This window comes from Ursus americanus, chromosome 26 (genome assembly GCF_024610735.1).
Source record: "Ursus americanus isolate L20-20 chromosome 26, mUrsAme1.1.p, whole genome shotgun sequence".
Lineage (NCBI taxonomy): Eukaryota > Metazoa > Chordata > Mammalia > Carnivora > Ursidae > Ursus > Ursus americanus.
Window position 1 is genome coordinate 22166777 of NC_142152.1, and position 23546 is coordinate 22190322.

At 41.0% G+C, this 23546-nt stretch overlaps 1 protein-coding gene across 1 annotated transcript in view; it reads right to left on the bottom strand.

Annotated features, from left to right (window-relative positions):
* Positions 1–23018, bottom strand: part of SPTLC2 (serine palmitoyltransferase long chain base subunit 2) — a 96856-nt gene extending 73838 nt beyond the window's left edge. Inside the window, exon 1 of the mRNA XM_045807723.2 lies at positions 22804–23018. Within this exon, the coding sequence (XP_045663679.1) occupies positions 22804–22932 (129 nt within the window). The 5' untranslated portion in view covers positions 22933–23018. The remainder of the gene's footprint in view (positions 1–22803) is intronic.
* Positions 23019–23546: the final 528 nt, after the last annotated feature.

Consider the following 23546-nt stretch of genomic DNA (forward strand, 5'->3'; position numbering starts at 1 on the left):
GCTTCAAGTTGATGGCCTGAAGAACTTCTGAAAACTATGTGTAAAACTGATACAGGTCTTCATCAATCTCCTCAAAGGGGTGGAAGTCTGTGTCGATGTTTACTACTTGAACTTTTATGCAGAAGCAAGGCTGCAATGTGTTTAGAACAGAATATCTAGAAGTGAGCCAATAACTGAAGAGATTGTTTAAAAATTAATAATACAGTATATCAACAAGCTATTAAGCTGGACAAAGCAAAATCAATAGCACTTAAAACACGACAAAAATAATATTCTGATCATCTTTTTAAACAACTGTACCTAAAAGAACACTGTATTTAATACCAGTACCCAACTCTCCTTGACTCTGAAACTGTTTTCTCTCATAGAACATACTAGTAAAAAGTCAGGTAATTTTCAGAGCTCCTAAGTCTAAATGTGTGACAGATTTATATGTCAGGAATGCTGTGGGTGGATCTCTTTAAAAGATATCCGCCTCGATCTAAGACACACCCAAACCAACAAGACCAAGTATATTCATACAGTTGGCTGGACTGTCTAGGAAGGAGGAAGTTAAATCATTAGTTTGCTTTTAAATATTGTGATTCTATCACAGTGTCACTTTAAATTAACTGCATTTTAAGGAACTGAGATTCAACTATGAAGTAACTTTTGGAAAACAGCCTCAGTCAAAACACAGGTCACTCTGATCATTCACGGTGAGAATGTACAGGCCAACTGACAAGCAAATTTCTGATAGTTGACAAAATCTTAGAAATCAGAGGAAAAAAAATCACTTGATCTTCAATTACTGATGCCAAATTTAATTTCTGACATGATTCAAATAAAAAGAGTAGTATTACCACATCTGAAACTAACAATGTACTATATGTTGGCTAACTGAATTTTTTAAAAAAATGAAAAAAAACAGTATTACCATCTTATATATGTATAATGTCCCATAAGGGAAAGCACCAGGCTTATTCTGCTCATTATCGCACATCCAGCAGTCAGGATAGTATTTATTAAGTGCTAACAAATAGTAAGTACTCAGTAATGTTTCCTTTTATTACTATTAGTATTACAGAAAGCGAACCCTTATAGGAGCTCAATAAGTATTTGTTGAATGAAAGAAAATACACATTACGTCAAATTCACACTAAACAAAACATTTCATATTCTGGATTCATCAAGCAAGAGGACTCTTACGAGGCCTTTCATTCATTCTAACCAGAATTACACTGTCAACAAGGCAATCAAGAAAAATATTAGCTTATCACTCCCTCCAAGTCAAAAAAACAAAACAGTTGTCAGTCTGCTCACATTAAACAGACAAGAGTATAACAGTGCTAGTATTATTAATCAAGGGAAGTTTTAAGTACTCCACGAAAAATCAAGATATGTTTGCTTGAAAAGTAACATTTTTTTCAAGAAATTGCAAAAGAAAAAAGGCCAAGGAAGAAATTTTTTTCCCCATCAAAATCATAAGCACATCATCATAAAACACATTACAAGGGGGGGGGGAAACAAACCAATAAGCCATTTTGTTCACATGCCTGTAGGCCGTCAACTATACTTATTAAACAGCTGGAAAAAGACTCTTAACTAAAGCAATAATGGAAAGGTATAATCAAGATAAACCATCAACATTATATATATATACACACACTAAAATCATCTGGAAGGAGACACAGAAATTGGAGTGGGGAGTGGGATAGAGATAGAACACCTACTACCTATTTATAACCCTCTGAAACGATCTGATTTTTCATTTTTAACAGAGTACATATTACTGAATTTTCATTTATCATTTTGTTTTAAAAATGCCTAAACTGAATTTTCTCACTGATTTGATTCACTATTTGGACTAAAACAGAGTTAATAAAAGCAACATACGCCTCTCATGATTAACCTCAGGTCTCTACCTACGGCCTCTCTAGAGAACTCTCATCTGCTCGCTAGCTCTCAAACAGACTGTAAAGGCTGGTAAGTAAGCACAAGTCCACAGGTCAATTCCAAATTTTCCCCAGAACTCCAAATTTACATTTCCACCTGCCACCTGTAAGTTTCACTTGGACGTCCCAACTCAACAAGTCTGAAGCTGAACTTCTCTCACCATCTTAACTCCTCCCTCAATTAAAACCAGATTATCCTCCTGTATCAACCCCCTGGTTGGTAGCATCACCACCCAGTCTACCCAGTCTCCCAAGTTTGGAGTCATCTTTAGCTCTGCCTCATTTTTGGACTTCATTATAGAACCAGTAATGAATTTTTGTGCTGTAGTTCAAGACCTTCTTGTGGGGCAACAGGGAATTTTAAGGAGGCTGGAAATGTTCTACATCTTGAGAGAGGTACTGGAGACACAGTACACACACAGGTGAAAAGTCAGGAGCATGATATATGTACTTTATGCACTCACCTGAATGTATGTTACTCCTCAATTTTAAAAAACCCTCAGTGCCTCCTCCTTCACTGAACCACTGCGATACCCTCCACCTCCCGTCTGGTCTCCCTGCCACCAAGACCGTCTCCACACCCCATTTATTCTTCTAATCACACCAAACTTCTTGCCGCTGTCTTTCCAACAAGAATCCTTCCCTAGATAAGGAGTGCAAATCTTCTAACAGTAATAAGGCAATAATAAATAATGTTCACTGTGAAAAGTCAAGAAGCAGTAAAATAAGCATTTTACAGTGTGGAGGAAAACACCAAAAAGAAGATGGAAAAAAGAGTCGAAGAGAGCAGGAAACTGTTATGTATTCCATAACAAGCCCTGTGGAACCATCTGATGCTTGAAACCATGTCCTACAAGCTGTTAGAATTCTTAGATCCTACAGGATTGGACCACAGAGCTATTTCATTGTGAATGTGTGTTATTTTCGAGACAAGAAAAGAATAATTCCGAAGACAATTTAGAGATCATCAGGGTACCCTTCTCAGTTTCAAAGGTGGGGGGACCATCACTTCAGATAGAATCAACAGAAGTGCCTCGGAAAGGAAGCCTGAAGCATAGCGGGTAGAGGGGAGTGATCCCTAAACCAATGGGTCCAGAGGGCACAGCATCAAACCAAAGAGGATTATCTTGATCCTTAAGATCTCATGGAATTTGCCTTGCTAAATTTTGGACTTGGTTGGGACCCATAACCCCTTTCTTCCTTCTGATTTCTCTTTTGGAATGGGAATGTCTACCCTCTGCGTGTCCCATCATAGTATTTTTGAAGCACATAACGTCCATGGCTTCACAAGCTCACAGCTGGAGAGGAACTGTCTTAGGATGAACTATATCTCCCGTTTCATTCATATCAGATGTAGATGATATTTAGATGAGACTCTGGAATATAGACTTTAGAGTTGACGCTGGAATGAGTTAACACTTTTGAGTTTGTTGGGGCAGAATAAATGTATTTTGCATGCAGGAAGAACATGATTTTAGGGGGATCATGGGCTGAATGTTATAGGCTGAATGTCTGTCTCCCCCCCACCCTCATTCATATATTGAAGCTCCAGTGTGATTCTATTTCAAAGTAGGGCCTTTGCGAGGTAATCAGGTTTACACTAGGTCTTGAGGGTGGGCCCCATAATGTGATTAGTACCCTTATAAGAAGAGAAGGCAGGGATCTCTGCTGAAGAATGGCCCTGTGAACACACTGTGAGAAAGCTATCTACAAGTCAAGAAGAATGCCCTCACCAAGAACTCAATCTGCCAGCAAGCAACCTGGTCTGGGACTTCCTGAACTGTGACAAATATCCGTTAAGCCACCTCATCTAGGGTGTTTTGTTATAGCAGTCCAAGCTGACTAAGACAATGGTAAAGAGAGAAAATGTACACAATCTACCCTCAACTAGTTCAGGAAAAAGTAACTGTGTTGTGTGTGTGTGTGTGTGTGTGTGTGTGTGTGTAGAGAGAGGGAGAATGATGGAGAATTTTCTTCATGAACCATTTGAGTCAGGTGCAGTTATGATGTACCTTTATACTTCAGTGTGTCTCTCTTAAAAACAAAGATATTCTCTTACATAACTACAGAACAATTTTCAACATCAGGAAACCAACAGAAAACTAATAGCTAGTCTACGGACTATAGATTTTGTGAACTGTCCTAATAATGTCTTTATAGCCGAAAAAAAAAAAAAGTCCTAGAGCATGTGTTGCATTCTGTCTCTCTAGTTTCAGAATAGAAAAAAAAAAAAAAAAAAAGAGTTTACACTGTAAACTGACTTATAAGGAATGATCCTAAGCAGAGGTTTCAAGAATACCATGAAACAACACAGGGTAACTATGTAATGTTGCAATAATGGGGAAGTAATTAGTGGGAAACAAAAGCACACACTTCTGATATGAATTTTTAAAAATCACATGAGCATGAATTTATAAGCAAACAGACATATTCCTGCTGAATGTGATAGCAGTATGACAGAACCCACCCACCTGGCAGATAGTTTGGAACATTAAAAAACAAATTAACGTCCAATATGAACATCCATTACTATTTGGCAATCAAAGGACTGCCATCGTGCCCTTTCTGCTAAACGAATCCCATCCACTTCCAGTGGTATATTCTGTTCCTTAAAATTAGTTCTGCTGAAATGGCCCTTTCTTGGAGTTTTACTGAAATGTACTAGCCTCTCCCTACTGCATACCATACATACTAAAGGCATTTGGAGCTTTGCACCAGTCACGCAAGATATTCCACAATCTGAACATATATTTCCAGAAGCGTCCTCTTTTTTTCTACAGGCAACTTTTGAAAAGTAGGGAGTCCACATTTTTTCTTGCAATCAGGATAAATTCCCTACTTTTTGTCAGTAAGTATCTCCTAAGGAACGGACTGAAAAGTGCTTCCAAAGCTCGCTGGAAAACAAACATATTTTGACATTACGATTTTCCTGTTTGAAAACTCAGAAACGGAGACGCCCACGTATATGTGCCCTGGCACGTTTCAGTTCAGCGGCGCCCTGTGTACTCGGGCAGCAAGGTTCTGCCCCGGGGTCACTGTTCTCCCCTGCCACCCACATCTGCGGGGTAGCCCCTCCCGATCTCCAGATAAGCACCGGGGCCTAACAGCCGGATGCCGCAGTCAGGAGATCCGAGCATGAGCGCAGCTCTGCCACAGATCCTGCTGCTTGCTTGGAGCTCTCTTCACTTCAGCGTGTGCTGGGCCTATAACACCATGCCCTCCACGCTGGTTCTGGAGTGGACAGCGCGAGAGGCTACCCGGTTAGCATCAGTTTCCCTTCTCTGCGGATAATCTCTTGTTGGGGCGGGGTGGGGGGGCTGGTGGTCACAGCTGTGCAGTATGACCGTATTCCTGGAGCCTAAGTGACCGACACGGGGGTGAGCACCTATGCCAAAATGAACCCAACAATCCTCTCTCATGGGGATTTATGATTTCAACAGGTTAAGAGTGTGAAGGGTACTAGACCTCCAACATTCTGGAGAAAAGGTCCATGAACTCCTGCTGCTGAGGTCCCAAGCACTGTGCTATTAACTGCCTGACTTCTCCTGAGTTATTCACCAGTTCTACCCTACTCCCTCCTTTTATCCATTTTTTGCATACCTATCATCCTTGCAATAAATCACCTTTTTGTTTAGATACAGTTTCTGTTCCTATCAACTGAAAAAAATGTATTTATTTTTTATTTTTTGTTTAAAGATTTTATTTATTTGAGAGAGAGAGAGCGAATACAGCTGGGGGAGGGGCAGAGGGAGAGCGATAGTGACAAGCAGACTCCCTGCTAAGCGCGGAGTGGAGTGTAGGGCTCCATTCCAGGACCCTGAGATCATGACCTGAGTTGAACTCAGATGCTTTACCAACTGAGCCACCCAGGTGCCCCTTAACTGAAAGAAATTTAACAGATACATATTCCATATTCCATGTTGAAATCTCTTAGAACTTCTTTTGTACACTTACAGACTGGGTATTTATATGCTAACAGAGCCTATAGATATGTCTCCCAACTCTGTCAATTTTGTGCATCTGGAATATTATTCACTTTTTTTTTTAAGATTTTATTTATTTATTTGACAGAGAGAGAGACAGCCAGCGAGAGAGAGAACACAAGCAGAGGGAGTGGGAGAGGAAGAAGCAGGCTCCCAGAGGAGGAGCCCATTATGGGGCTCGATCCCAGCTCTGGGATCACGCCCTGAGCCAAGGGCAAGACGCTTAACGACTGAGCCACCCAGGTGCCCCTACTGTTCACTCTTTATCTAGGATAAAGGATACCTGGTTCAAAATTATAAGGTACTGAAGGACATGGGATTCTCACTGCCTGCTATAACTGAACTGTTTCCAGGTTCTCATTAATACACATGAACACAGACCAAAAAAGGGAAACAAAAAATCTGAACTAGTATTTTTAAAAAGGGCAACAGAAGACCACAGATCAAAATTCAGACAATGTTTGTCTGCTAACTTTGCCTAACTGCGAGAACATGCTCATAACCATTAAACAAGACTCTTTCATGGTTGAAAAATCATAAAAAGGGGATGTAATAGATTATTTAATACAAGAGCTTAAGAAAATTGACTATTTAGAAAAAAAAACTCTGGTTAGAGTTTCTCCTCAGACCATACAATGACAGAGACGGCTAACTGGCTCCCCGTGGACATTCTCCTTATCTCCCCTTTAGTAATAGGATCCCTCAGTTTTAGCTGGGCCCATGGCCATCCAGCTACAGTCTACATTTCCCAATCTCTCCAGCAGCTAGGCAGCCATATGATGAAATTCTGGCCAAAGAGGAAATGAACAGAAGGGACAGGTACCAAGGCTGGATTACATCCTTTAAAACAGCAATTGCTCTCCTTCCACTTCTCTTTCTACCAGTGGCTTGGAATGGAGATGTGGTTGAGACTGAGATGTGAATAAAAACAACATCCTAAAAGATTACAGAACAAAGAAGATAGCTCATAACCTACCTACCGAGTTCTAGCAATCTACCTTCAGACTTTACTGAGAGAAATAATTTCTATATTGTTTGAACAACTTTATTTTTATGTCTCATTTACAACAACAAAAACAAAACAAAACAAAAAAGCTTCTAGGTTAAAATTAACAGGCAGAGGCAAGCCATTAATTTTACAGAACAACTAGATAAAACAACATAGATTACTCAAGACAAGAAACAGTTTTAAAGACAATGAAGAACTGTCTTCCATGCAAAGCAAAGAGGGCATTATACACTAAAATTCGGGAGAGGGAAGAACCCTTCCTTAAGCAATTTCAATTGCTAGTCATTTTCTCCCCTGGAGGTATTTGCAGAATGTGAACATGAATGAGCATAACTGGGCTTGCCATAGGCAGAAGAACTCTGCCAAGAGAAAGAAAAGGCAGCTGAGTTTATGATAGCTTTATAGGATGGTGTAACAGACTAGATTCTAGCACAGCCCCAGATGCATGGCCAGTTTTCTGCACAGGACACTTACCAAGTGCTAGAGAAGCTAGAGAGCAGGACTAGAAAGGTGACTTGAAATCAACCACAATTTTACAATGCTTAGGAGATAAAGTCATACTGGAGAGAGGGGCTTGCAACAAACATACAATGGATCCCATCCTTAGACAACGCTCCCCAGAATAGACTGAATCTACCCAAAGCTTTAGTCCAGCTCCATCCCTAGTTAGATGGTGGGTGCTCAGCCCCACACGGTACCTAAAAGAGCAAAAGGCAAAAACAACATGGACTTGGATCTCTGCAGTTCCGTTATACACAGCGTTCAGCAATCAATCAAAAATGTCTGCTTTCCCAGGGGGCGGCAGGGAGGGAATGTGGGCATGACTGAAGGAGACAGAAGGCAGAGGACACAGCAGCCTACGTATTCCCTCTCATCACTGCCATACTGCCAGTCCTGGGAAATTCCTTACAACTTGACCCCTCCTTCCCTTTAACTTCATGTGCCCAGAAATGGACATTCCTCCTGTTTAATTTTTTAACATTCCAAAACCGCACAAATAACTTTCAGACATCAAAGCCGCTCCCAGGAACTCAGAGCTCCCTTTCTACCAAGGAGCTCAAAATCAGCGGAATCATCTCATTCTTTTCAACAAATATTTCATCTCTGTTATGTCAAGGACTGTACTCTGTACTAGAAAATATAAATAGGAGATAATCCGGGATGCCTGGCTGGCTAAGTCAGTGGAGCGTATGACTCTTGATCTTGAGGTTGTGAGTTCAAGTCCCACACTGGGTGCAGAGATTACTGAAAAATAAAATCTTAAAAATAAAAAAAAAGAAGAAGAAGAAGAAAAAAAAGAGGAGATAATTAAAAAGATAGGAGATAATCCTAGTATTCAAGAATTCTTCAGGTTTTTTTGTTTTTGTTTTCAAAAAAGGATGCAAAGATCAGCACGGTTTTTGAGATAAAAAAGAGTAAGGAAACTATTTTAAAGAATACTGTCAAAAGGGAATTATATTTAAATATGCAGGATAAAAAATACACACACAGTGAGAAGCATTTCTTTTACAAGTGATTCTCACTCTTCCTCTTCACACGACTAAATGACAACACCAAAGAAAGGAGATTAAGCAATGTGTCCAGTCATAGGAAAACTAAATTCAAAGTTGGGATTAGGATCCAACTCTTTACATTTTCCATTTATTGCCATTTCTTGGTCATATTTCTGAGATTTTTTCTATGAATCAAATTTTCCTTTAATTATTTTCAGAAATACTACAACTTAGTCTGATCGTTTTTAAATCATTTGTGGCTTAATATTAGAATTTCGCTTTAAACTCACCCTTTGCGCTCCTTTTTGCTCTTCATATAGAATTAGCTAATTCTGCTGTTCGTATTACTAGCTATACTTGGATTAAGTAGTTATATGAGCTTCCTCCGCTAAGAAAACGTCTGTTTTTAGGAAACTAGAACGCTAATTTTGCTGTCCTAGAAATAACCTGCTTCCTCCTCCTCTATTATACACGCCAAGCCTGTACAGGAGGCGATAAAGATACTGTCCTTTAGCAAGCACGCAGAGCTTTCTGATAGGTAGCTCTATTACAGTCCAATCGCTGATCACACACCAGGTTTCGCAGCCCAGCCTCACAGCTTTTCAAATCAAGGTGAGAAAGGGAGAAATGGCAAAAAGTCAGGAGTGACAGATTTCCCCTCCCTAAGGGAAGCACTAAGCATCATCTCACAGCTTAGACCCCTCATAAGACAGTGGGAAAGGTGCTACAGAAGTCCCACTAATGGCCACGCTGCCCCTTAGGAAGAGCTAACAGAAAGGTGATAAAATAGAGTGGGTCTGTGCCATTTCCAGACGATTGGACCATCATCGGCCTGCTCTTATTCCTCCTCACAAGCTGTCACCACTACCAGGAACACTCATTAAGCCCCTACTGACTTTAACCACCTGCAAGCCCGAAACACTAAAAACTGCTCTATGGGTGTCTTTTTAATGGCACGTGTACCACAACCTGATTCTTGTGTATGTTTACATTATTTTGGAAAACTGGTTTTTGTCAACCAGCAAGTATATATGAAATAGCATACTGTAATTAATACAAAAAAATTGATAAAAATCTACTCAACATGTAGATTTATCGAAACTTAACAATTAGCTTATAGGCTTTAGATCTTATTTTTCCCATTCTATAAAACATTAAAGTTATCATTCATTCTTTCATTTAGTCCACTGATACTTACTGAGCCTCTACCACGAGCTAAACATGATCTGAGCACTAGAATACAGTACCATACACTCCAGTGGGAGAGGCGGCCAATAAATAATCAAGTAGATATACAATAAAATACCAGGCAGTTTGTTAAGTTCTATAACCAGGAAAAAAAAAAATCATGGCAAGAGGAAAGTATTTTAGACAAGGTGGTCAAGGATAACCTCTCTGAAGGAAGTGAGGGGTAAGTGAGATCTACATGACGGTAGAGAGAAAATTAAGGAGAAAAGTTTTCCAGGCTGAGCTAACAGGAGGACACAAGCCCTGGGGCAAGCACACTCCATGTATTCCCGGAAGGGCAGAAAGGCCCCCTTGGCTGCAGGACAGTGACCTGGCAGGACATGAAGTCAAAAGTGTGCGAGAGCCAGATGATAGAGGGTCTTGTAAACCGACAGAAACTCTGTCTTTCGTTGTCAGTGATAAGCAGCTCTCCAGAGAGCGAGAACGTCACACTCTGACTTATGTTTAAGCAGTTCCCTAATCCTTTTAAGAAGTTTGTCCTGGGGAAGTGCCGTTTCCCTCTTCCCCCCAAAGTATAAAAGCTACCCTCAATTTGGTGTTTATCATTTCCATGCATTTAAAAAAAACCTTTCCTTTTAAAAATAAATAATACTTTTCTTATATAAATACATAGCCATAAACAATATAGTATTGCCCGGCATGTTTTTAATCCTCATATACGTATCATACTGTATGTATCTTTCTGCAACTTTTGTTTAACAATATGTGTCTGAGATTTGCCCAAGCCTTTAATAGAGATCTAGACTGATCTTTTTAAGTGCTGTATTCACTGTATCAATATGCCATACCGGTTTTTTGTTTGTCCACCGGGTGGGGATAGGTGGGTTAAGTCATTCTCCAACTAATGAAAAGCTGGGTTACTTCCAATTCTTTGTTGTGTTTTTATAGTAAACTTTATTAAACATGTCTCCTTGTGCCATGAGCGGAATTTCTTCAGAAAAGAGTATGTTACAGGTTGAACTGATCCCCGCAAAATATTATGTTGAAGTCCTAACCCCCAATACCTCACATTACATGCGCATTAGGTTGGATATAAAAATGTCCTTTCTTACTGCAGGCTGGAACAAAAATGTTTGAAAACCGCAGCTATTGTACATACCCAGAGACAAACTTAATAAGGTAGTCATTAGGAATGTGTATTTCAACTTTTGTAGAAATTGCCAAATTGTTCTCCAAGGCAATTGTACCAATTTATGCTAAGAGCGCCTGTACACAAGTTCCCACCGCTACATAACACTGTCAACCTTTAATATGGTCATATTTTTACAGCTTTCAAAAGCTACAGATGAAAACAGTTATTTGACTGTTTTAATTTACATTAACTTGAACTAGTGAGGATGAGCATATTCATGTATTTATTTTCCAATCAAGTTCCTTTTCTCCTATAAATTGACAGTTCCTATCTTTTCCATTTTTCTCCTGGAGTGCACGCTTGTTTCTCACTAATTTATAAGGCTTTCTGGTCGGGATGCTAACCCTTTATCAGTGACGTGTTACAAATGTCTCCTCCCAATCCAGGGCTTGTTTTTTTTTTACTTTTGGTGTCACTTTATGATGTCATATGGTGCACAAAGCTTCTGGTTTTTAAATAAGTGTAATTGAAATATAATTAACAAATCATTAAATGTGTCCAAGTGTCCAGTTCAGGGGCTTTTATTATATTCACATAGTGGTACAACCATCATCACAACTTTACTTTAAAACATTTTCATCACCCCCAAAACAAACTCCTGGCCCTGGCAAACTCCTAGTCTCTGTGGCTTTACCTATCCTGAACATCTCATGTTAGTGGAATCATACAGTACAGAGCTGTTTATGTCTGGCTCGTTATACTACACATGTTTCTTTCATCCATGTTGTAACATGCATCAGTACTTTATTTCTTTTTATTGCCGAAGAATACTCCAGTGTAAGATTATACTATATTTTATCTGTTCATCAATTTATGGATATCTGGCTTGTTTCCACTTTCTGACTATTAGGACTAATCCTGCTACAAGCATTCATGTAGAAGTTTTCGTGCGTATGTATGTTTCATTTGTCCAGGGAATAGAAACACAGAATCATATGGTGACTTTATGTTTAGCACTTTAGGAACTGTTTTCCAAAGTGGCTGTATTGTATGATCCCACCAGCAATGTATAAGGGTTCCAATTTCTCCACATCCCCACCAACACTTGTTAATGGGTTTTTATCTGAGCTATTCCAGTGCCTATGAAGTGGTATCTTGATGGTGTCCCTTGAAACATAAAAGTACAAAACATTACAAAAGTTCATTTTGACCTACTCCAGTTTTTAGGGGGTTGCTTATACTTTTAGAGTCATGTCTAAAAAACCACTGCCTAATCAAAATTCACAAAGATTTATACCTATGTGTTTTCCTAAAAATTTGACAGTTCTTAACATTTAGGTCTTTGGTTCATTCTGAGTTGATTTTTTGTATATGGATGAGGTAGAGATCCAAATTAGTTCTTCTGCATGTAGATACATAGTTATTCCCACACCATTTGTTGAAAAGATCATCCTTTGCCCCCTTGAACTGTCTTGGTACTCTTACAGAAAAATCAACTGACCATAAATTAAGGGTTTATTTCTGGACTCTCAGTTATATTCCATTGACCCAAATGTATAACTTTATGCCAGTACCACACTATCTTGATTACTGTGGTTTTATAGCGAGTTCTGAAATCAGGAAGGGTGAGTCCTCCAACTTATTTCTTCCCTTTCAAGACTTTGTCTATTCTGGGTCTCTTATATTTCCATATAAATTTTAGGATCAGCTTGTCAATGTCTCCAAGAGTCAGCTGGGATTTTGACAGGGATTGCACTGAATTTATAGAGTATTTCCATTTTAACAATATTAAGTCTCCCTCTCTCTTTTTAAGCAAGCTCTACGCCCAACATGAACTCACGACCCTAAGATCAGGAGTCCCATGCTCTACTGACTAAGCCAGGCACCCCAATATTAAGTCTTTCAATTCCAGAACACTGGGTGTCTTTGCATTTACTTAGATCCCCTTTAATTTCTTTCAAAATGTTTTGTGGGTTCCAGTGTGCAAGTTTTGTACTATTTAAATTTTTTCCTAAATCTTTTATTCTTTTTGATGCTACTGTGTGCAAAAGTTTTAAACAATCAAACTTATCAACCTTTACTTTATAATTTGTGCTTTGTTGCTTTTAGGAAAGTCACTCTATACTTTAAGGTTATAAATATTTTTTCCTACATGCTAGAGTTTTATATTTCTTCTTATCTTCACATTTGAGTATCTAACAACCTGGAATTGATTTAACAGATTGGTGTGAGGTGGGGATCTTTTTTTTTTTTTTTCTTCTCTTCTTCTTTTTCCACATGGAAAACCACCTGTCTCAGCACTAGTCCATTCCTCACTGATTTGAAATGCCACCACCATGATCTAGCAAACTCCATATTCATAGTGTGCTCCTTCAGGATTTTCTATTCTATTCCATCAAAATCATACTGCCAAGGGGCGCCTGGGTGGCACAGCGGTTAGGCGTCTGCCTTCGGCTCAGGGCGTGATCCCGGCATTATGGGATCGAGCCCCACATCAGGCTCCTCCGCTATAAGCCTGATTCTTCCTCTCCCACTCCCCCTGCTTGTGTTCCCTCTCTCGCTGGCTGTCTCTCTCTCTCTGTCGAATAAATAAATAAAATCTTTAAAAAAAAATCATACTGCCAATATTACTACAGCTTTATGCTAAGTCTTATTATCTAATAAAGGTGATTCTTCCTACCTAATTTCTCTTCCAAACAGCCTTGGCTCTTCCTGGCCCTTTGCTTTTGCACATGAATTTTAGAATCAATTTGTCAGGAAAAAAAGAATGAGAGAGAGGGAAAGAGAGAAAGAGAGAAGAAAAAACCCCAGAACACTTAGAGGGTTGGACTGTGCACTGGAACTACCCTGACTTAAAGATCAATTTGAGGAAAGTAACATTTGTGCCACATTTTCACCAATGCATTTTGAGAACTCAAGATGATTCTGTGTTACATTATATTTTGAGACAGTAGTTTAATTCATTTAAAGATGAGGTTTGGATCACTTAAATTGTGGTCAATTACACTTTAGAAATCAGGAAACTTTAAGAATATCTCTAAAGCTTCCTTTAAATTCATTTTAAAATGATATTCTGACTCTGATCAGAATCATATATATACACACATACATATACACATACATTTTTTGAATGACGATCTCATTTCTAGGCATTTATCCTTGTGAAAAAATCAAGAGTGGAGATGTATAAAGTGTTCACATATTGAAAATTCCGGGGAAAGTCTACATATTATGCACAGGGATTCATTAAATAAATTACACTATAGATTCATATTATGGAATTTACATAACCCTTAAAAGAATGATGTTTGTCTTATTGATTGGTGATAGGATATAGTAATGATACTAAGCAAAAAAAAAAAAAGATATTAAGCAATTTCTTCTATGTAAAATTGTACCCCCTCCCTATCACACAAATATAAATGTATATATATATTTGTATGTGTGTGTGTGTGTGTGTGTGTGTTATTTGTCTGGCAGAATATACATCAAAATGTAACAGTGAGTTATCTCTGGGTTGTAGAATTTCAGGAGATACTTATTTTCTTTATACTTTAATGTGTTGGTTTAATGTTCTGCAAGTATGATGTTTTTCTAACTCCAGTATTTTCAGATAAAACTGCACGTAAAGTATGTTGACTTTACAAGAGAAACACTACAGGGGCACCTGGGTGGTTCAGCTGGCTAAGCATCTAATTTCGGCTCAGGTCATGGGCTCAAGTCATGATCTAGGTGGGGTCCTGGGAGGGAGCTTGGCCTCAGGCTCTCGGCTCAGACGGGAGTCTGCTTGCTCCTCTCCCTCTGCCCTGCCCCAACTCATGCTCTCTCTCAAATAAATAAATAAAATCTTTAAAAAAAGAGAAACACTACATGTGTACCTTTTAAATTTTATTGAAAATATGCAAATGTTCAAGAAATACTTGTTGTTAAAACTGAAAAAATGCAAACCTTTTCAGATATGTAAACTCTGATGAGGAGTATAACACAGATACTATTCTCCTTAAGGACAAACGCTCCCCCTGGAAATTTTAAATCCCAAGAGGGTTGTTGGGTTCGTTTTGGCATAGGTGCTCACCCCCGTGTCGGTCACTTAGGCTCCAGGAATACGGTCATACTGCACAGCTGTGACCACCAGCCCCCCCCCCCAACAAGAGATTATCCGCAGAGAAGGGAAACTGATGCTAACCGGGTAGCCTCTCGCGCTGTCCACTCCAGAACCAGCGTGGAGGGCATGGTGTTATAGGCCCAGCACACGCTGAAGTGAAGAGAGCTCCAAGCAAGCAGCAGGATCTGTGGCAGAGCTGCGCTCATGCTCGGATCTCCTGACTGCGGCATCCGGCTGTTAGGCCCCGGTGCTTATCTGGAGATCGGGAGGGGCTACCCCGCAGATGTGGGTGGCAGGGGAGAACAGTGACCCCGGGGCAGAACCTTGCTGCCCGAGTACACAGGGCGCCGCTGAACTGAAACGTGCCAGGGCACATATACTTGGGCGTCTCCGTTTCTGAGTTTTCAAACAGGAAAATCGTAATGTCAAAATATGTTTGTTTTCCAGCGAGCTTTGGAAGCACTTTTCAGTCCATTCCTTAGGAGATACTTACTGACAAAAAGTAGGGAATTTATCCTGATTGCAAGAAAAAATGTGGACTCCCTACTTTTCAAAAGTTGCCTGTAGAAAAAAGAGGGCACTTCTGGAAATATATGTTCAGATTGTGGCATAACTTGTGGCATATCTAATTTAAACTCCTCAAATGTTACCAGTAATTTTTGAACTGCCAAATCCAGTGGCTTAATAGAGTAAGATAAACCAGGCTCTACCAACTAACTAACTGGGACAGTTATTTAAATGGTCTGGAATTCAGTCTTATTTAGAACATGGTGATAATATTTGCCCTGCAAGGCCCCTGTGAAGACCAGATAGGTGAAGAAGCTGGGAGAGGTCCTGGTCACAGTAAAGGGTACCTATTATAATTATATCTTTGGTTTCCCACCACCAAGATGTTGCTTACCCCTCCTAATTGAAACGGCCTCCCTCTCCTACGGCTTTCTCATACCACTTCCTAATGCTTCTGTTCTCTCACAATCAACCTTCCTCAGCAGTGTGTGTGTCTTCCAGTAACATTCGATTCCCCAATATTATATCCTTCGTGCTTCCTCTTCTTGCTTAATGCCATCTTCTGTCTGCTTCACCAACTTGCACAGCTTCAACTATCACCATCCATTCCTTCAACTAAGATTTCCTGAGTTCCTATTACATACTAGGCACAATGCAAATACAGTAGTCCCCCCATTACCCATGGTCAACCCCAGTCTGAAAGCTGATGATCCTCCTTCTAATGTATTATCAAAAGCTCAAGAGTAGGTTTAATATTATGTCACAATGCCTACGTCATCCCCCGCACTTCATCTCATCATGTAAGCTTATTATCCTCTCACATCATCACAAGAAGGGTAAGTACGGTACAATAAGGTATTTTGAGAGAGACCACATTCACATGACTTTTATTGCAGTATATTGTTATAGTTTTCTTTGTTATTATTAGTTATTGTTGTTACTCTCTTAATGTGCCTAATTTATAAATTAACCTTTATCATGGGTATGCATGTATAGAAAAAAATATATACACAGGGTTCTGAACTATCCACTATATACAATGGTTGCAGGCATCCACTGGTGATCATGGAACATATGCCCTGCGGTTAAAGGGTAGTACTGCAGTAAAATCTCAGATGTTTGCTGAAAGGGCTTACTAATTAGGCAGCAAGAGGCTTATTTTAGAATAAGTCAAAACCTTCACATTTGAGAGGTCAGTACTTATCTACACAATAGTTTCTAAACCTTCCTAGATTACAAAAATTGTTGAGTATTTTCCTCAACCTCGGTAAGTGTTATTTGGAGTAAGGCTGGGTCATACCCATAGTGTCAGTACAACTGCGTATTTCACTATACTTAGAAATTATCAGAAAGCAGAGGACTGGTAAAACAAACCCCATTAAAAAAATTAACCCCCAACACCAGGGGTTACCTCAATCCTTTAGGGTCCTGTAATACACATGTATTGTTTTTCATAATCAGAAGCAAAAAATTTTAGAACAAATGGAAAAATAGCAACCTTAACCTTTATAATGGGTCTTGAAGGCAGCCTTAAAGACAAATGATAAATTTTCTGAGATTAAATGTGTGTAAGAGCAAGGACTTGCTTAAACAGTCACAAACTATAAATTATACTACGGAAGCCTTCTTAGAAGCTATTCAGAAGGCAACTGACTTTTGAGGCCACAAACCATGTATTTAATCAAGTAAGGCACACCCACTCAGAATGCAAACACAGTCTCTACCCATCCCTCTCAATTGCCCATTCTGCCAATACACACTACTTCTTTCTTTCAAAAAACTGAATGTAATTGAATCTCAACCAATTAACTATCGTGCCCAGAGCACTATGAAGTTTCTAGGGCACCTCGGCCAACCCTAAAAAGTGGGCAAGTCTTCTTTCTCTGAATATGCAAGTTTTAAAATACTATCTTAAGAACACAGAGGTTTATATATTAAATACTGGTCTCATTTCCCAAGAATTTTTATTAAAAATAATTCCTGAGTACCTCAGATGACTCTGGAATCTTTCAGATCCAGCTAGCAAGATTTGAAATGTTCTCCTTGAAACAAAAAGCATTCAAAACAAAAATCTAGTCCCACAGCTGTAGCTACAACATTATTTTTGCAAAGCCTTGAGGTCTTCGGAAGTCTCGTCAGGCCTTCAAAACCTGAACAGGTATCCAGGCCATTCTAGATACTCCTCCAGTTCTTGTCCCATAACTAACTTCTTTTCACCGTTACTGTTTCCTCTCAGTGGAAACAAAAGCTAGTAGCTACTTAGTAAATCACCCTTCATTAGTTATTCATTTGCCTCCTTCAAAGTGCAAGTAGCAGGACCAGCTCTTTTTTCTTTCAACTTTGCTTGTCCTAAAGAACGTGACTTGTGCCCCAAGTCCTCCTTAGAATGTAACTTATTTTGGCAGCTAGGAGGCCGTCGTCATTCTAATAGGTCATTAAAACTACTTCTAAAGGGAAGAAACTTAGGCTCAGAACAGTCTCAAAGACAGACAGTTTCTTTCCTTCAATACTTGCTAACTAAGGAAGGTAAAATGCATGTCTCAATCTTAAAAGTTCTATAAAGAAATGGAAGATCTAAAAAAAAGTGCTATAAACAAGGAGCTCTAAAAGTAAAAACAGACAGTATTATATTTCAGGTGCAACCAAAATATGGTATTTAATCAAACGTTAAATCCATGGTAAAAAATCTTGTAATTAAAATCACTGAACGCTGCAACATGCTGCTGAAAAAAATTTCCTGCAAAGCCTCTAGAGGTCTTTAAAAATAGGATAGAATCATCTATCAAGATTAGTTTTAATAAAGTCCTACAAAGAGATAAAAGGACTGAATTACATAAACCCCTAAAGGTTTCTTCCAGCTCTAATTCTGCCAAAGCTTTCCATTTTAACTCTTTCAAAGTTTCCCCAGTGCTAACTGCCACCCTTTACCTCAAATAAAGGCTGACCCTACTCTCCTCTGAATGGCAAGGGAGGAAAAATTACTGCTTTACTGCTCCTCTTCCTTGTGAAAACTGTCTACTGTCATCATTAAAAAATAGTAATGTCTACACATGGCTGCCGTAAAAAACAAAACCCAATACTCCTATGATGCTTCCCCTATACTCTCACAGAGGTACCACACTCACAGCACTTCTGACACCTAATGTGGGGGCGGTTTCCACTCCAACAAGCACTTTTGTGACACCAGCTGGTGTCAATTTAACTCAATTCTGACACTCCACCTGGAGATAATGTGCGATCCCCAGGTGAAGGGCTTGGTCGCACAAGACTGCTCCCCACCCCACCCCTGCCTGGGATGCCTGTCGCAAGTCCAGGTCGTCCCCTGTGCTTCTAACCCAGAAGCTACTAATCAGGTTCCCACCACTTCCTCCTCTGGTTGATAATTTGCTAGAATGGCTCACAGAACTCAGGAAACCTGTTTATTTACTGTTTCCTAGTTTCTTATAAAAAGATATAATAAAGGATACAGATGAACACCCAGATGGAAGAGGTGCACAGGGGGCAAGGTGTGTGGGAAGGGGCATGCCACTCTCCTAACATCTCCACGTGTTCGGCAACCTGGAAGCTCTCTCAACCTGGTACTTCGGGGATTTTTATGGAGGCTTCATGACATCTGCATGAGCAATCATTAACTTCATTTCCAGCCCCGTTCCACTCTCAGGAGAATGCGGGGTGGGGCTGACAATTCCAGGCTTCTAAACATGGCTTGGTCTTTCTGGTGAGCAGCCCCCATCCAGGAGCCCACCCAGAGTCACCTCATTAGAACAAAAGACACTGCTATCACCAGCGAAATTGCAAGGGATTTAGGAACTCTGTGTCAGGAATAAGAGTCAAAGACTAAATATTAGAACAAAAGATGCTCCTAGTATTCCTATCACTTAGGAAATTACACAAGTTTTAGGAGCTCTGTGCCAGGAACTAGAAGCAGAAACATATATGCATATCTTTCCCTATTATCACAGCTAGTGTGCAAGAAAGAAAGAAAGAAAGAAAGAAAGAAAGAAAGAAAGAAAGAAAGCAATAACAAATGGTAAGGATATGGAGAAATTGGAAGCCTTGTTCACTATTAATGGGAAGGTAAAATGGTTTAGCTGCTGTGGAAAACAGTGTGGCATTTCCTCAAAAAATTAAAAACAGAATTATCATATGATCCAGCAAATCCACTTCTGGGTATATATCCAAAAGAACTGAAAGCAGGGTCTTGAAGAGCTATTTCTACACCCATGTTCAAAGCAGCACTATTCACAATACCTAAGCCCTGAAAGCAACCCCAGTGTCCACGGACAAATAAACAGCTAAGTAAAATGTGGTATGTACATAAAATGGAATATTATTCAGCCTTAAAAAGGAAGGAAATTCTGGGGCGCTTCAGTGGCTCAATCGGTCTGCCTTTGGCTCAGGTCATGATCCCAGAGTCCTGGGATCAAATCCTCTGCTCGGCTCCCTGCTCAGTGGGAGTCTGCTTCTCCCTCTCCCTTTGTTCCCCTCCATCCGTTTTTTTCTCTCTCTCTCAAACAAATAAAATCTTTTAAAAAAAAGGAAGGAAATTCTGATACACACTGCTACATGGATGAACCATGAGTACATTATGCTACATGAAATAAGCCAGACAGAAAAAGAAAAATACGATTTCATTTATATGAGGTACGCACAGGAGTCACATTCATAGAGGAAGAAAGCAGAATGGTGGTTGCCAAGGGCAGGAGGAGAGAATGGGGAGTTATGTTTAATGAGTATAGAGTTTCAGTTCTACAAGATGAAAAAAGTTACGGCAGTGGATGGTGGTGATGGTTGCCCAACATGATGAATGCATTTAATGCCCCTGAACCGTACATTCACAAACGGTTAGGATGGTAAATTTTATGTCGTGTGCGTTTTACCACAATAAGAAAAAAAATGGAGGAAAAAACCAGAAAACAAAAACAGCAACATTTGATTGTTTTACATGCCCATTCTACCACAGGATCTATTTACTCAAACTCTAAACCCAAATCCAACAAAGGACAAGCACGGATCTTCATCCCTTCAAACACTGCAACTCTTGAGATTGTAAAAGAATCCTAGAAGTTTCTAACTTCTCTTGTGTTCCTTAAAAGACAAATGTTGGGATGTGTGAGGAAATGAATGTATACCCAGGTTTAAAAACTCTGAATTTATGGGGCACCTGGGTGGCACAGCGGTTAAGCGTCTGCCTTCGGCTCAGGGCGTGATCCCGGCGTTATGGGATCGAGCCCCACATCAGGCTCCTATGCTATGGGCCTGCTTCTTCCTCTCCCACTCCCCCTGCTTGTGTTCCCTCTCTCGCTGGCTGTCTCTATCTCTGTCAAATAAATAAATAAATAAAATCTTTAAAAAAATAAACACTCTGAATTTATACTTTAGTTAAAAGATGACACACCCCTGCACACTTAACATCTTATGTGTATTTTTATGGCATCATTGGCAACATTTCCCCCGGAAAGTGAGGGAAAATAAACAGGGGTTGGTGTACTATCACTTTAATTGAAACAAAACAATTAAAGATACTCCTGCTCCAATGAAGTTACCAAAGCCTCTCCTTTGCTTAAGAAAAACAAAAACCAAAACTAATAGATAATATTCCTCATATCCGTGTACAAAGCTATATTCCTAAAGTCCTCGTTTTAAACACACTGTGACCAAGAGTTTTCTAGCAGGGATACTGGAGCCCTAACCATTTTTTCAGGCATTCTAGTAGACCAGTCTTCCAGATGCCACCATAGTGCCTTGAGTGGAATTTTTCACCAAAATACACTAGAAAAAGTCAGCCAGATGCTAGAGTCATACAGATTTTTAAAATTTCACTTTAGCAGCTTGATGTGTCTTCATCTTCCTATTAGTTGGCAACCTCTGAAGAAATATCATACCTACAAATGCTAGACTGTTAGAGATTAGAGGAGGAATTTAGTATTAAATGAGAACGTAACTCTTATGTTAAGTGAAAAGAGCACCTGAACACAAAATACCTCTGAAGTGTGAACACCTTTCTCTTGACTTTCTTTTCCCTCTTAAAAAATCATAATCCAGTCCTTCATCTGCAATGTATTTTCTGACTCCTACCCGTCAGGTTTCCCTGTTATAATCTCTACCACAGCAATTTTGTCTTATTAGCCATTTATGTTGCTAAAAAACAACCCCTTACACAACCAATAATGAGAGTGTGCTTACACTTCCTCTCTCACTCAATTATTTCTTTAAAATGAAAATAAATCTTTGGAATCTGTGCATTACGGTGCCTTCCACCTTACAACTTCAGGGGAAGTCAAGTCTCTTTTATGTGTTTTCCCACCAACTCTCATAGCCTTACTATGTCAACATGACCCAGAGGAATGCTTTATTTTCTGTTTCACACCAAAAAGTAATAGGCCTATCTATCCCATCTAATGACTGGGGGAGGAGGCAGCTAGCTATCTATACTAAAGTCAAATTAAATCACAATAGTCACATTACTTCTGGGAACAGATGACTTTGGGGCAAGAAAACGTTTCCCTTAATATCTAAACGGGATTTTAAAGTATTAAAGTCAATTGCAAATCTCACAACACTCTCTTCCAGCAACACTGATCTTTTAATCTTTTTAACCAGCTCGTCTTGTCTTTAAAAACACATTTCAGGATATCGGACATCCAGAGAACTGGAAGGCTGTTACTAATTACTGTCTTCAATTCAAAGCTTTTCAAAGTATTTCAGAACTCCCTGGACTTGGTGATTCAGCCTTGGTTAACTGGTATGGAGACTCATCACAAGTCACCACCTGGGTTCCTAACTCAATCTGGAGCCCGGGATGAGGGTCTCACCACAGGCTGAGTAAGAGGCACCAGACCCGGTTCACTGCCAGATGTGTGGTCCAGTGCCTTGCTTGCAGAAGGGGAAGATATGTAGTAGGAAGACACTTGGGTGTGTTTTCGCCTGATACCACCTCCTAACTTTCTTTGCTTGCTGAGGACCCCGAGGATGGTTTTCCTTGAAGGGTTTCAGGACTCTAAGAGGAAGCAACCACCTCGAGGACATGAGGAAGGAACCTCGAAAGGAAGAACCAAGGGCCCTCGAGTGGATATTCCCGGGGTCCGCGGGGTCACTCCCTGTCTCCCCGGGGGACGGACCCGCATTTCTGGCCAGATCAGGGGGAGGAAGGTACTCGAGCTTGGAGCAGAGCCCAAACCTCCGGAGGAAAGGAGAAAGACCTCAAGACGCGGAGACACGAGGGAGCCCCTACGCCGCCCTTGAACCTCCCGCTCTGGGCAGGCCCGGTCAGGGCCAAGACACCGCCGCCAGCGCACCTGAGCCGTGCCCGGCGCCGGCACCCGCCCCCGCGGACGGTCACCGCGACCTCGCCCCGCCCGGCCACCCCCTCTGCCGGCTCCGCACGGGCTCAGCTCGCGGAGTCCCCGCCCGCCACCTCCGGCTCAGCCCGGCCGCCCGGTCCCACCATACCTGACCCGCGGCGGCTGCGGCGGCAGCGGCGCTGCTCCTCACATACCCGTTCCGCACTTCCCCGTTCGCCACGCAGCCGTTCGCCCGCACCGGGCGACGGCAGCAGCAGCCTCCGGGCCCCGGCCGCATCGTCCCGGTATCACCAGGCGCAAGGAAGGTTCTGTAGGCGGCGGCCCAGGCAGCGGCGACTCCAGTCCCGCTCCGCACCCCACCCACCTCCCCGAAACCGGAAATGGCTGCGCGCCGCCGCCAATTACCAGCCCGGCCGTCACAGGGGGGCGGGGCCCACTCCCGCGGAGGCGGTGGCTGGCCCAAGGCCCGGCTGCCAAAGAGAAACGGGGCGGGGCCGGACAGGAGGGACTTGAGCCTAAGGACTGCTGGCCAATCTGGAGGAGAAGGAGGCGGACCCCATGGTGCTGTCTGGCCAATCACGGGCGACAGCAAAGGCGGCTCGGGGATGTCGAGGGGTCTGGGTAGGGTTTGGCAGCTTCTTGGTCCACGCAGAGGAGGCGGGGCCCAGGAAGAAGTAGGCCAATTAGAATGTGAGGACAGGAAGGGGGCTGAGCCCTAGTGTCCAGAGCGGGTTCCCGGGTTCTCCCGGACAGGTGGCGCCCTCTCTGTCCTTGCCTCGGGGTAAGTTCTGGGATGTGAATCCAAGGCGGGCACCGGGCTCCTTTATTTAATCAGCGAATGCCTATGTGCGTATCTATAGAACAGCATTTTTAGCATTCTCTCACCATTCT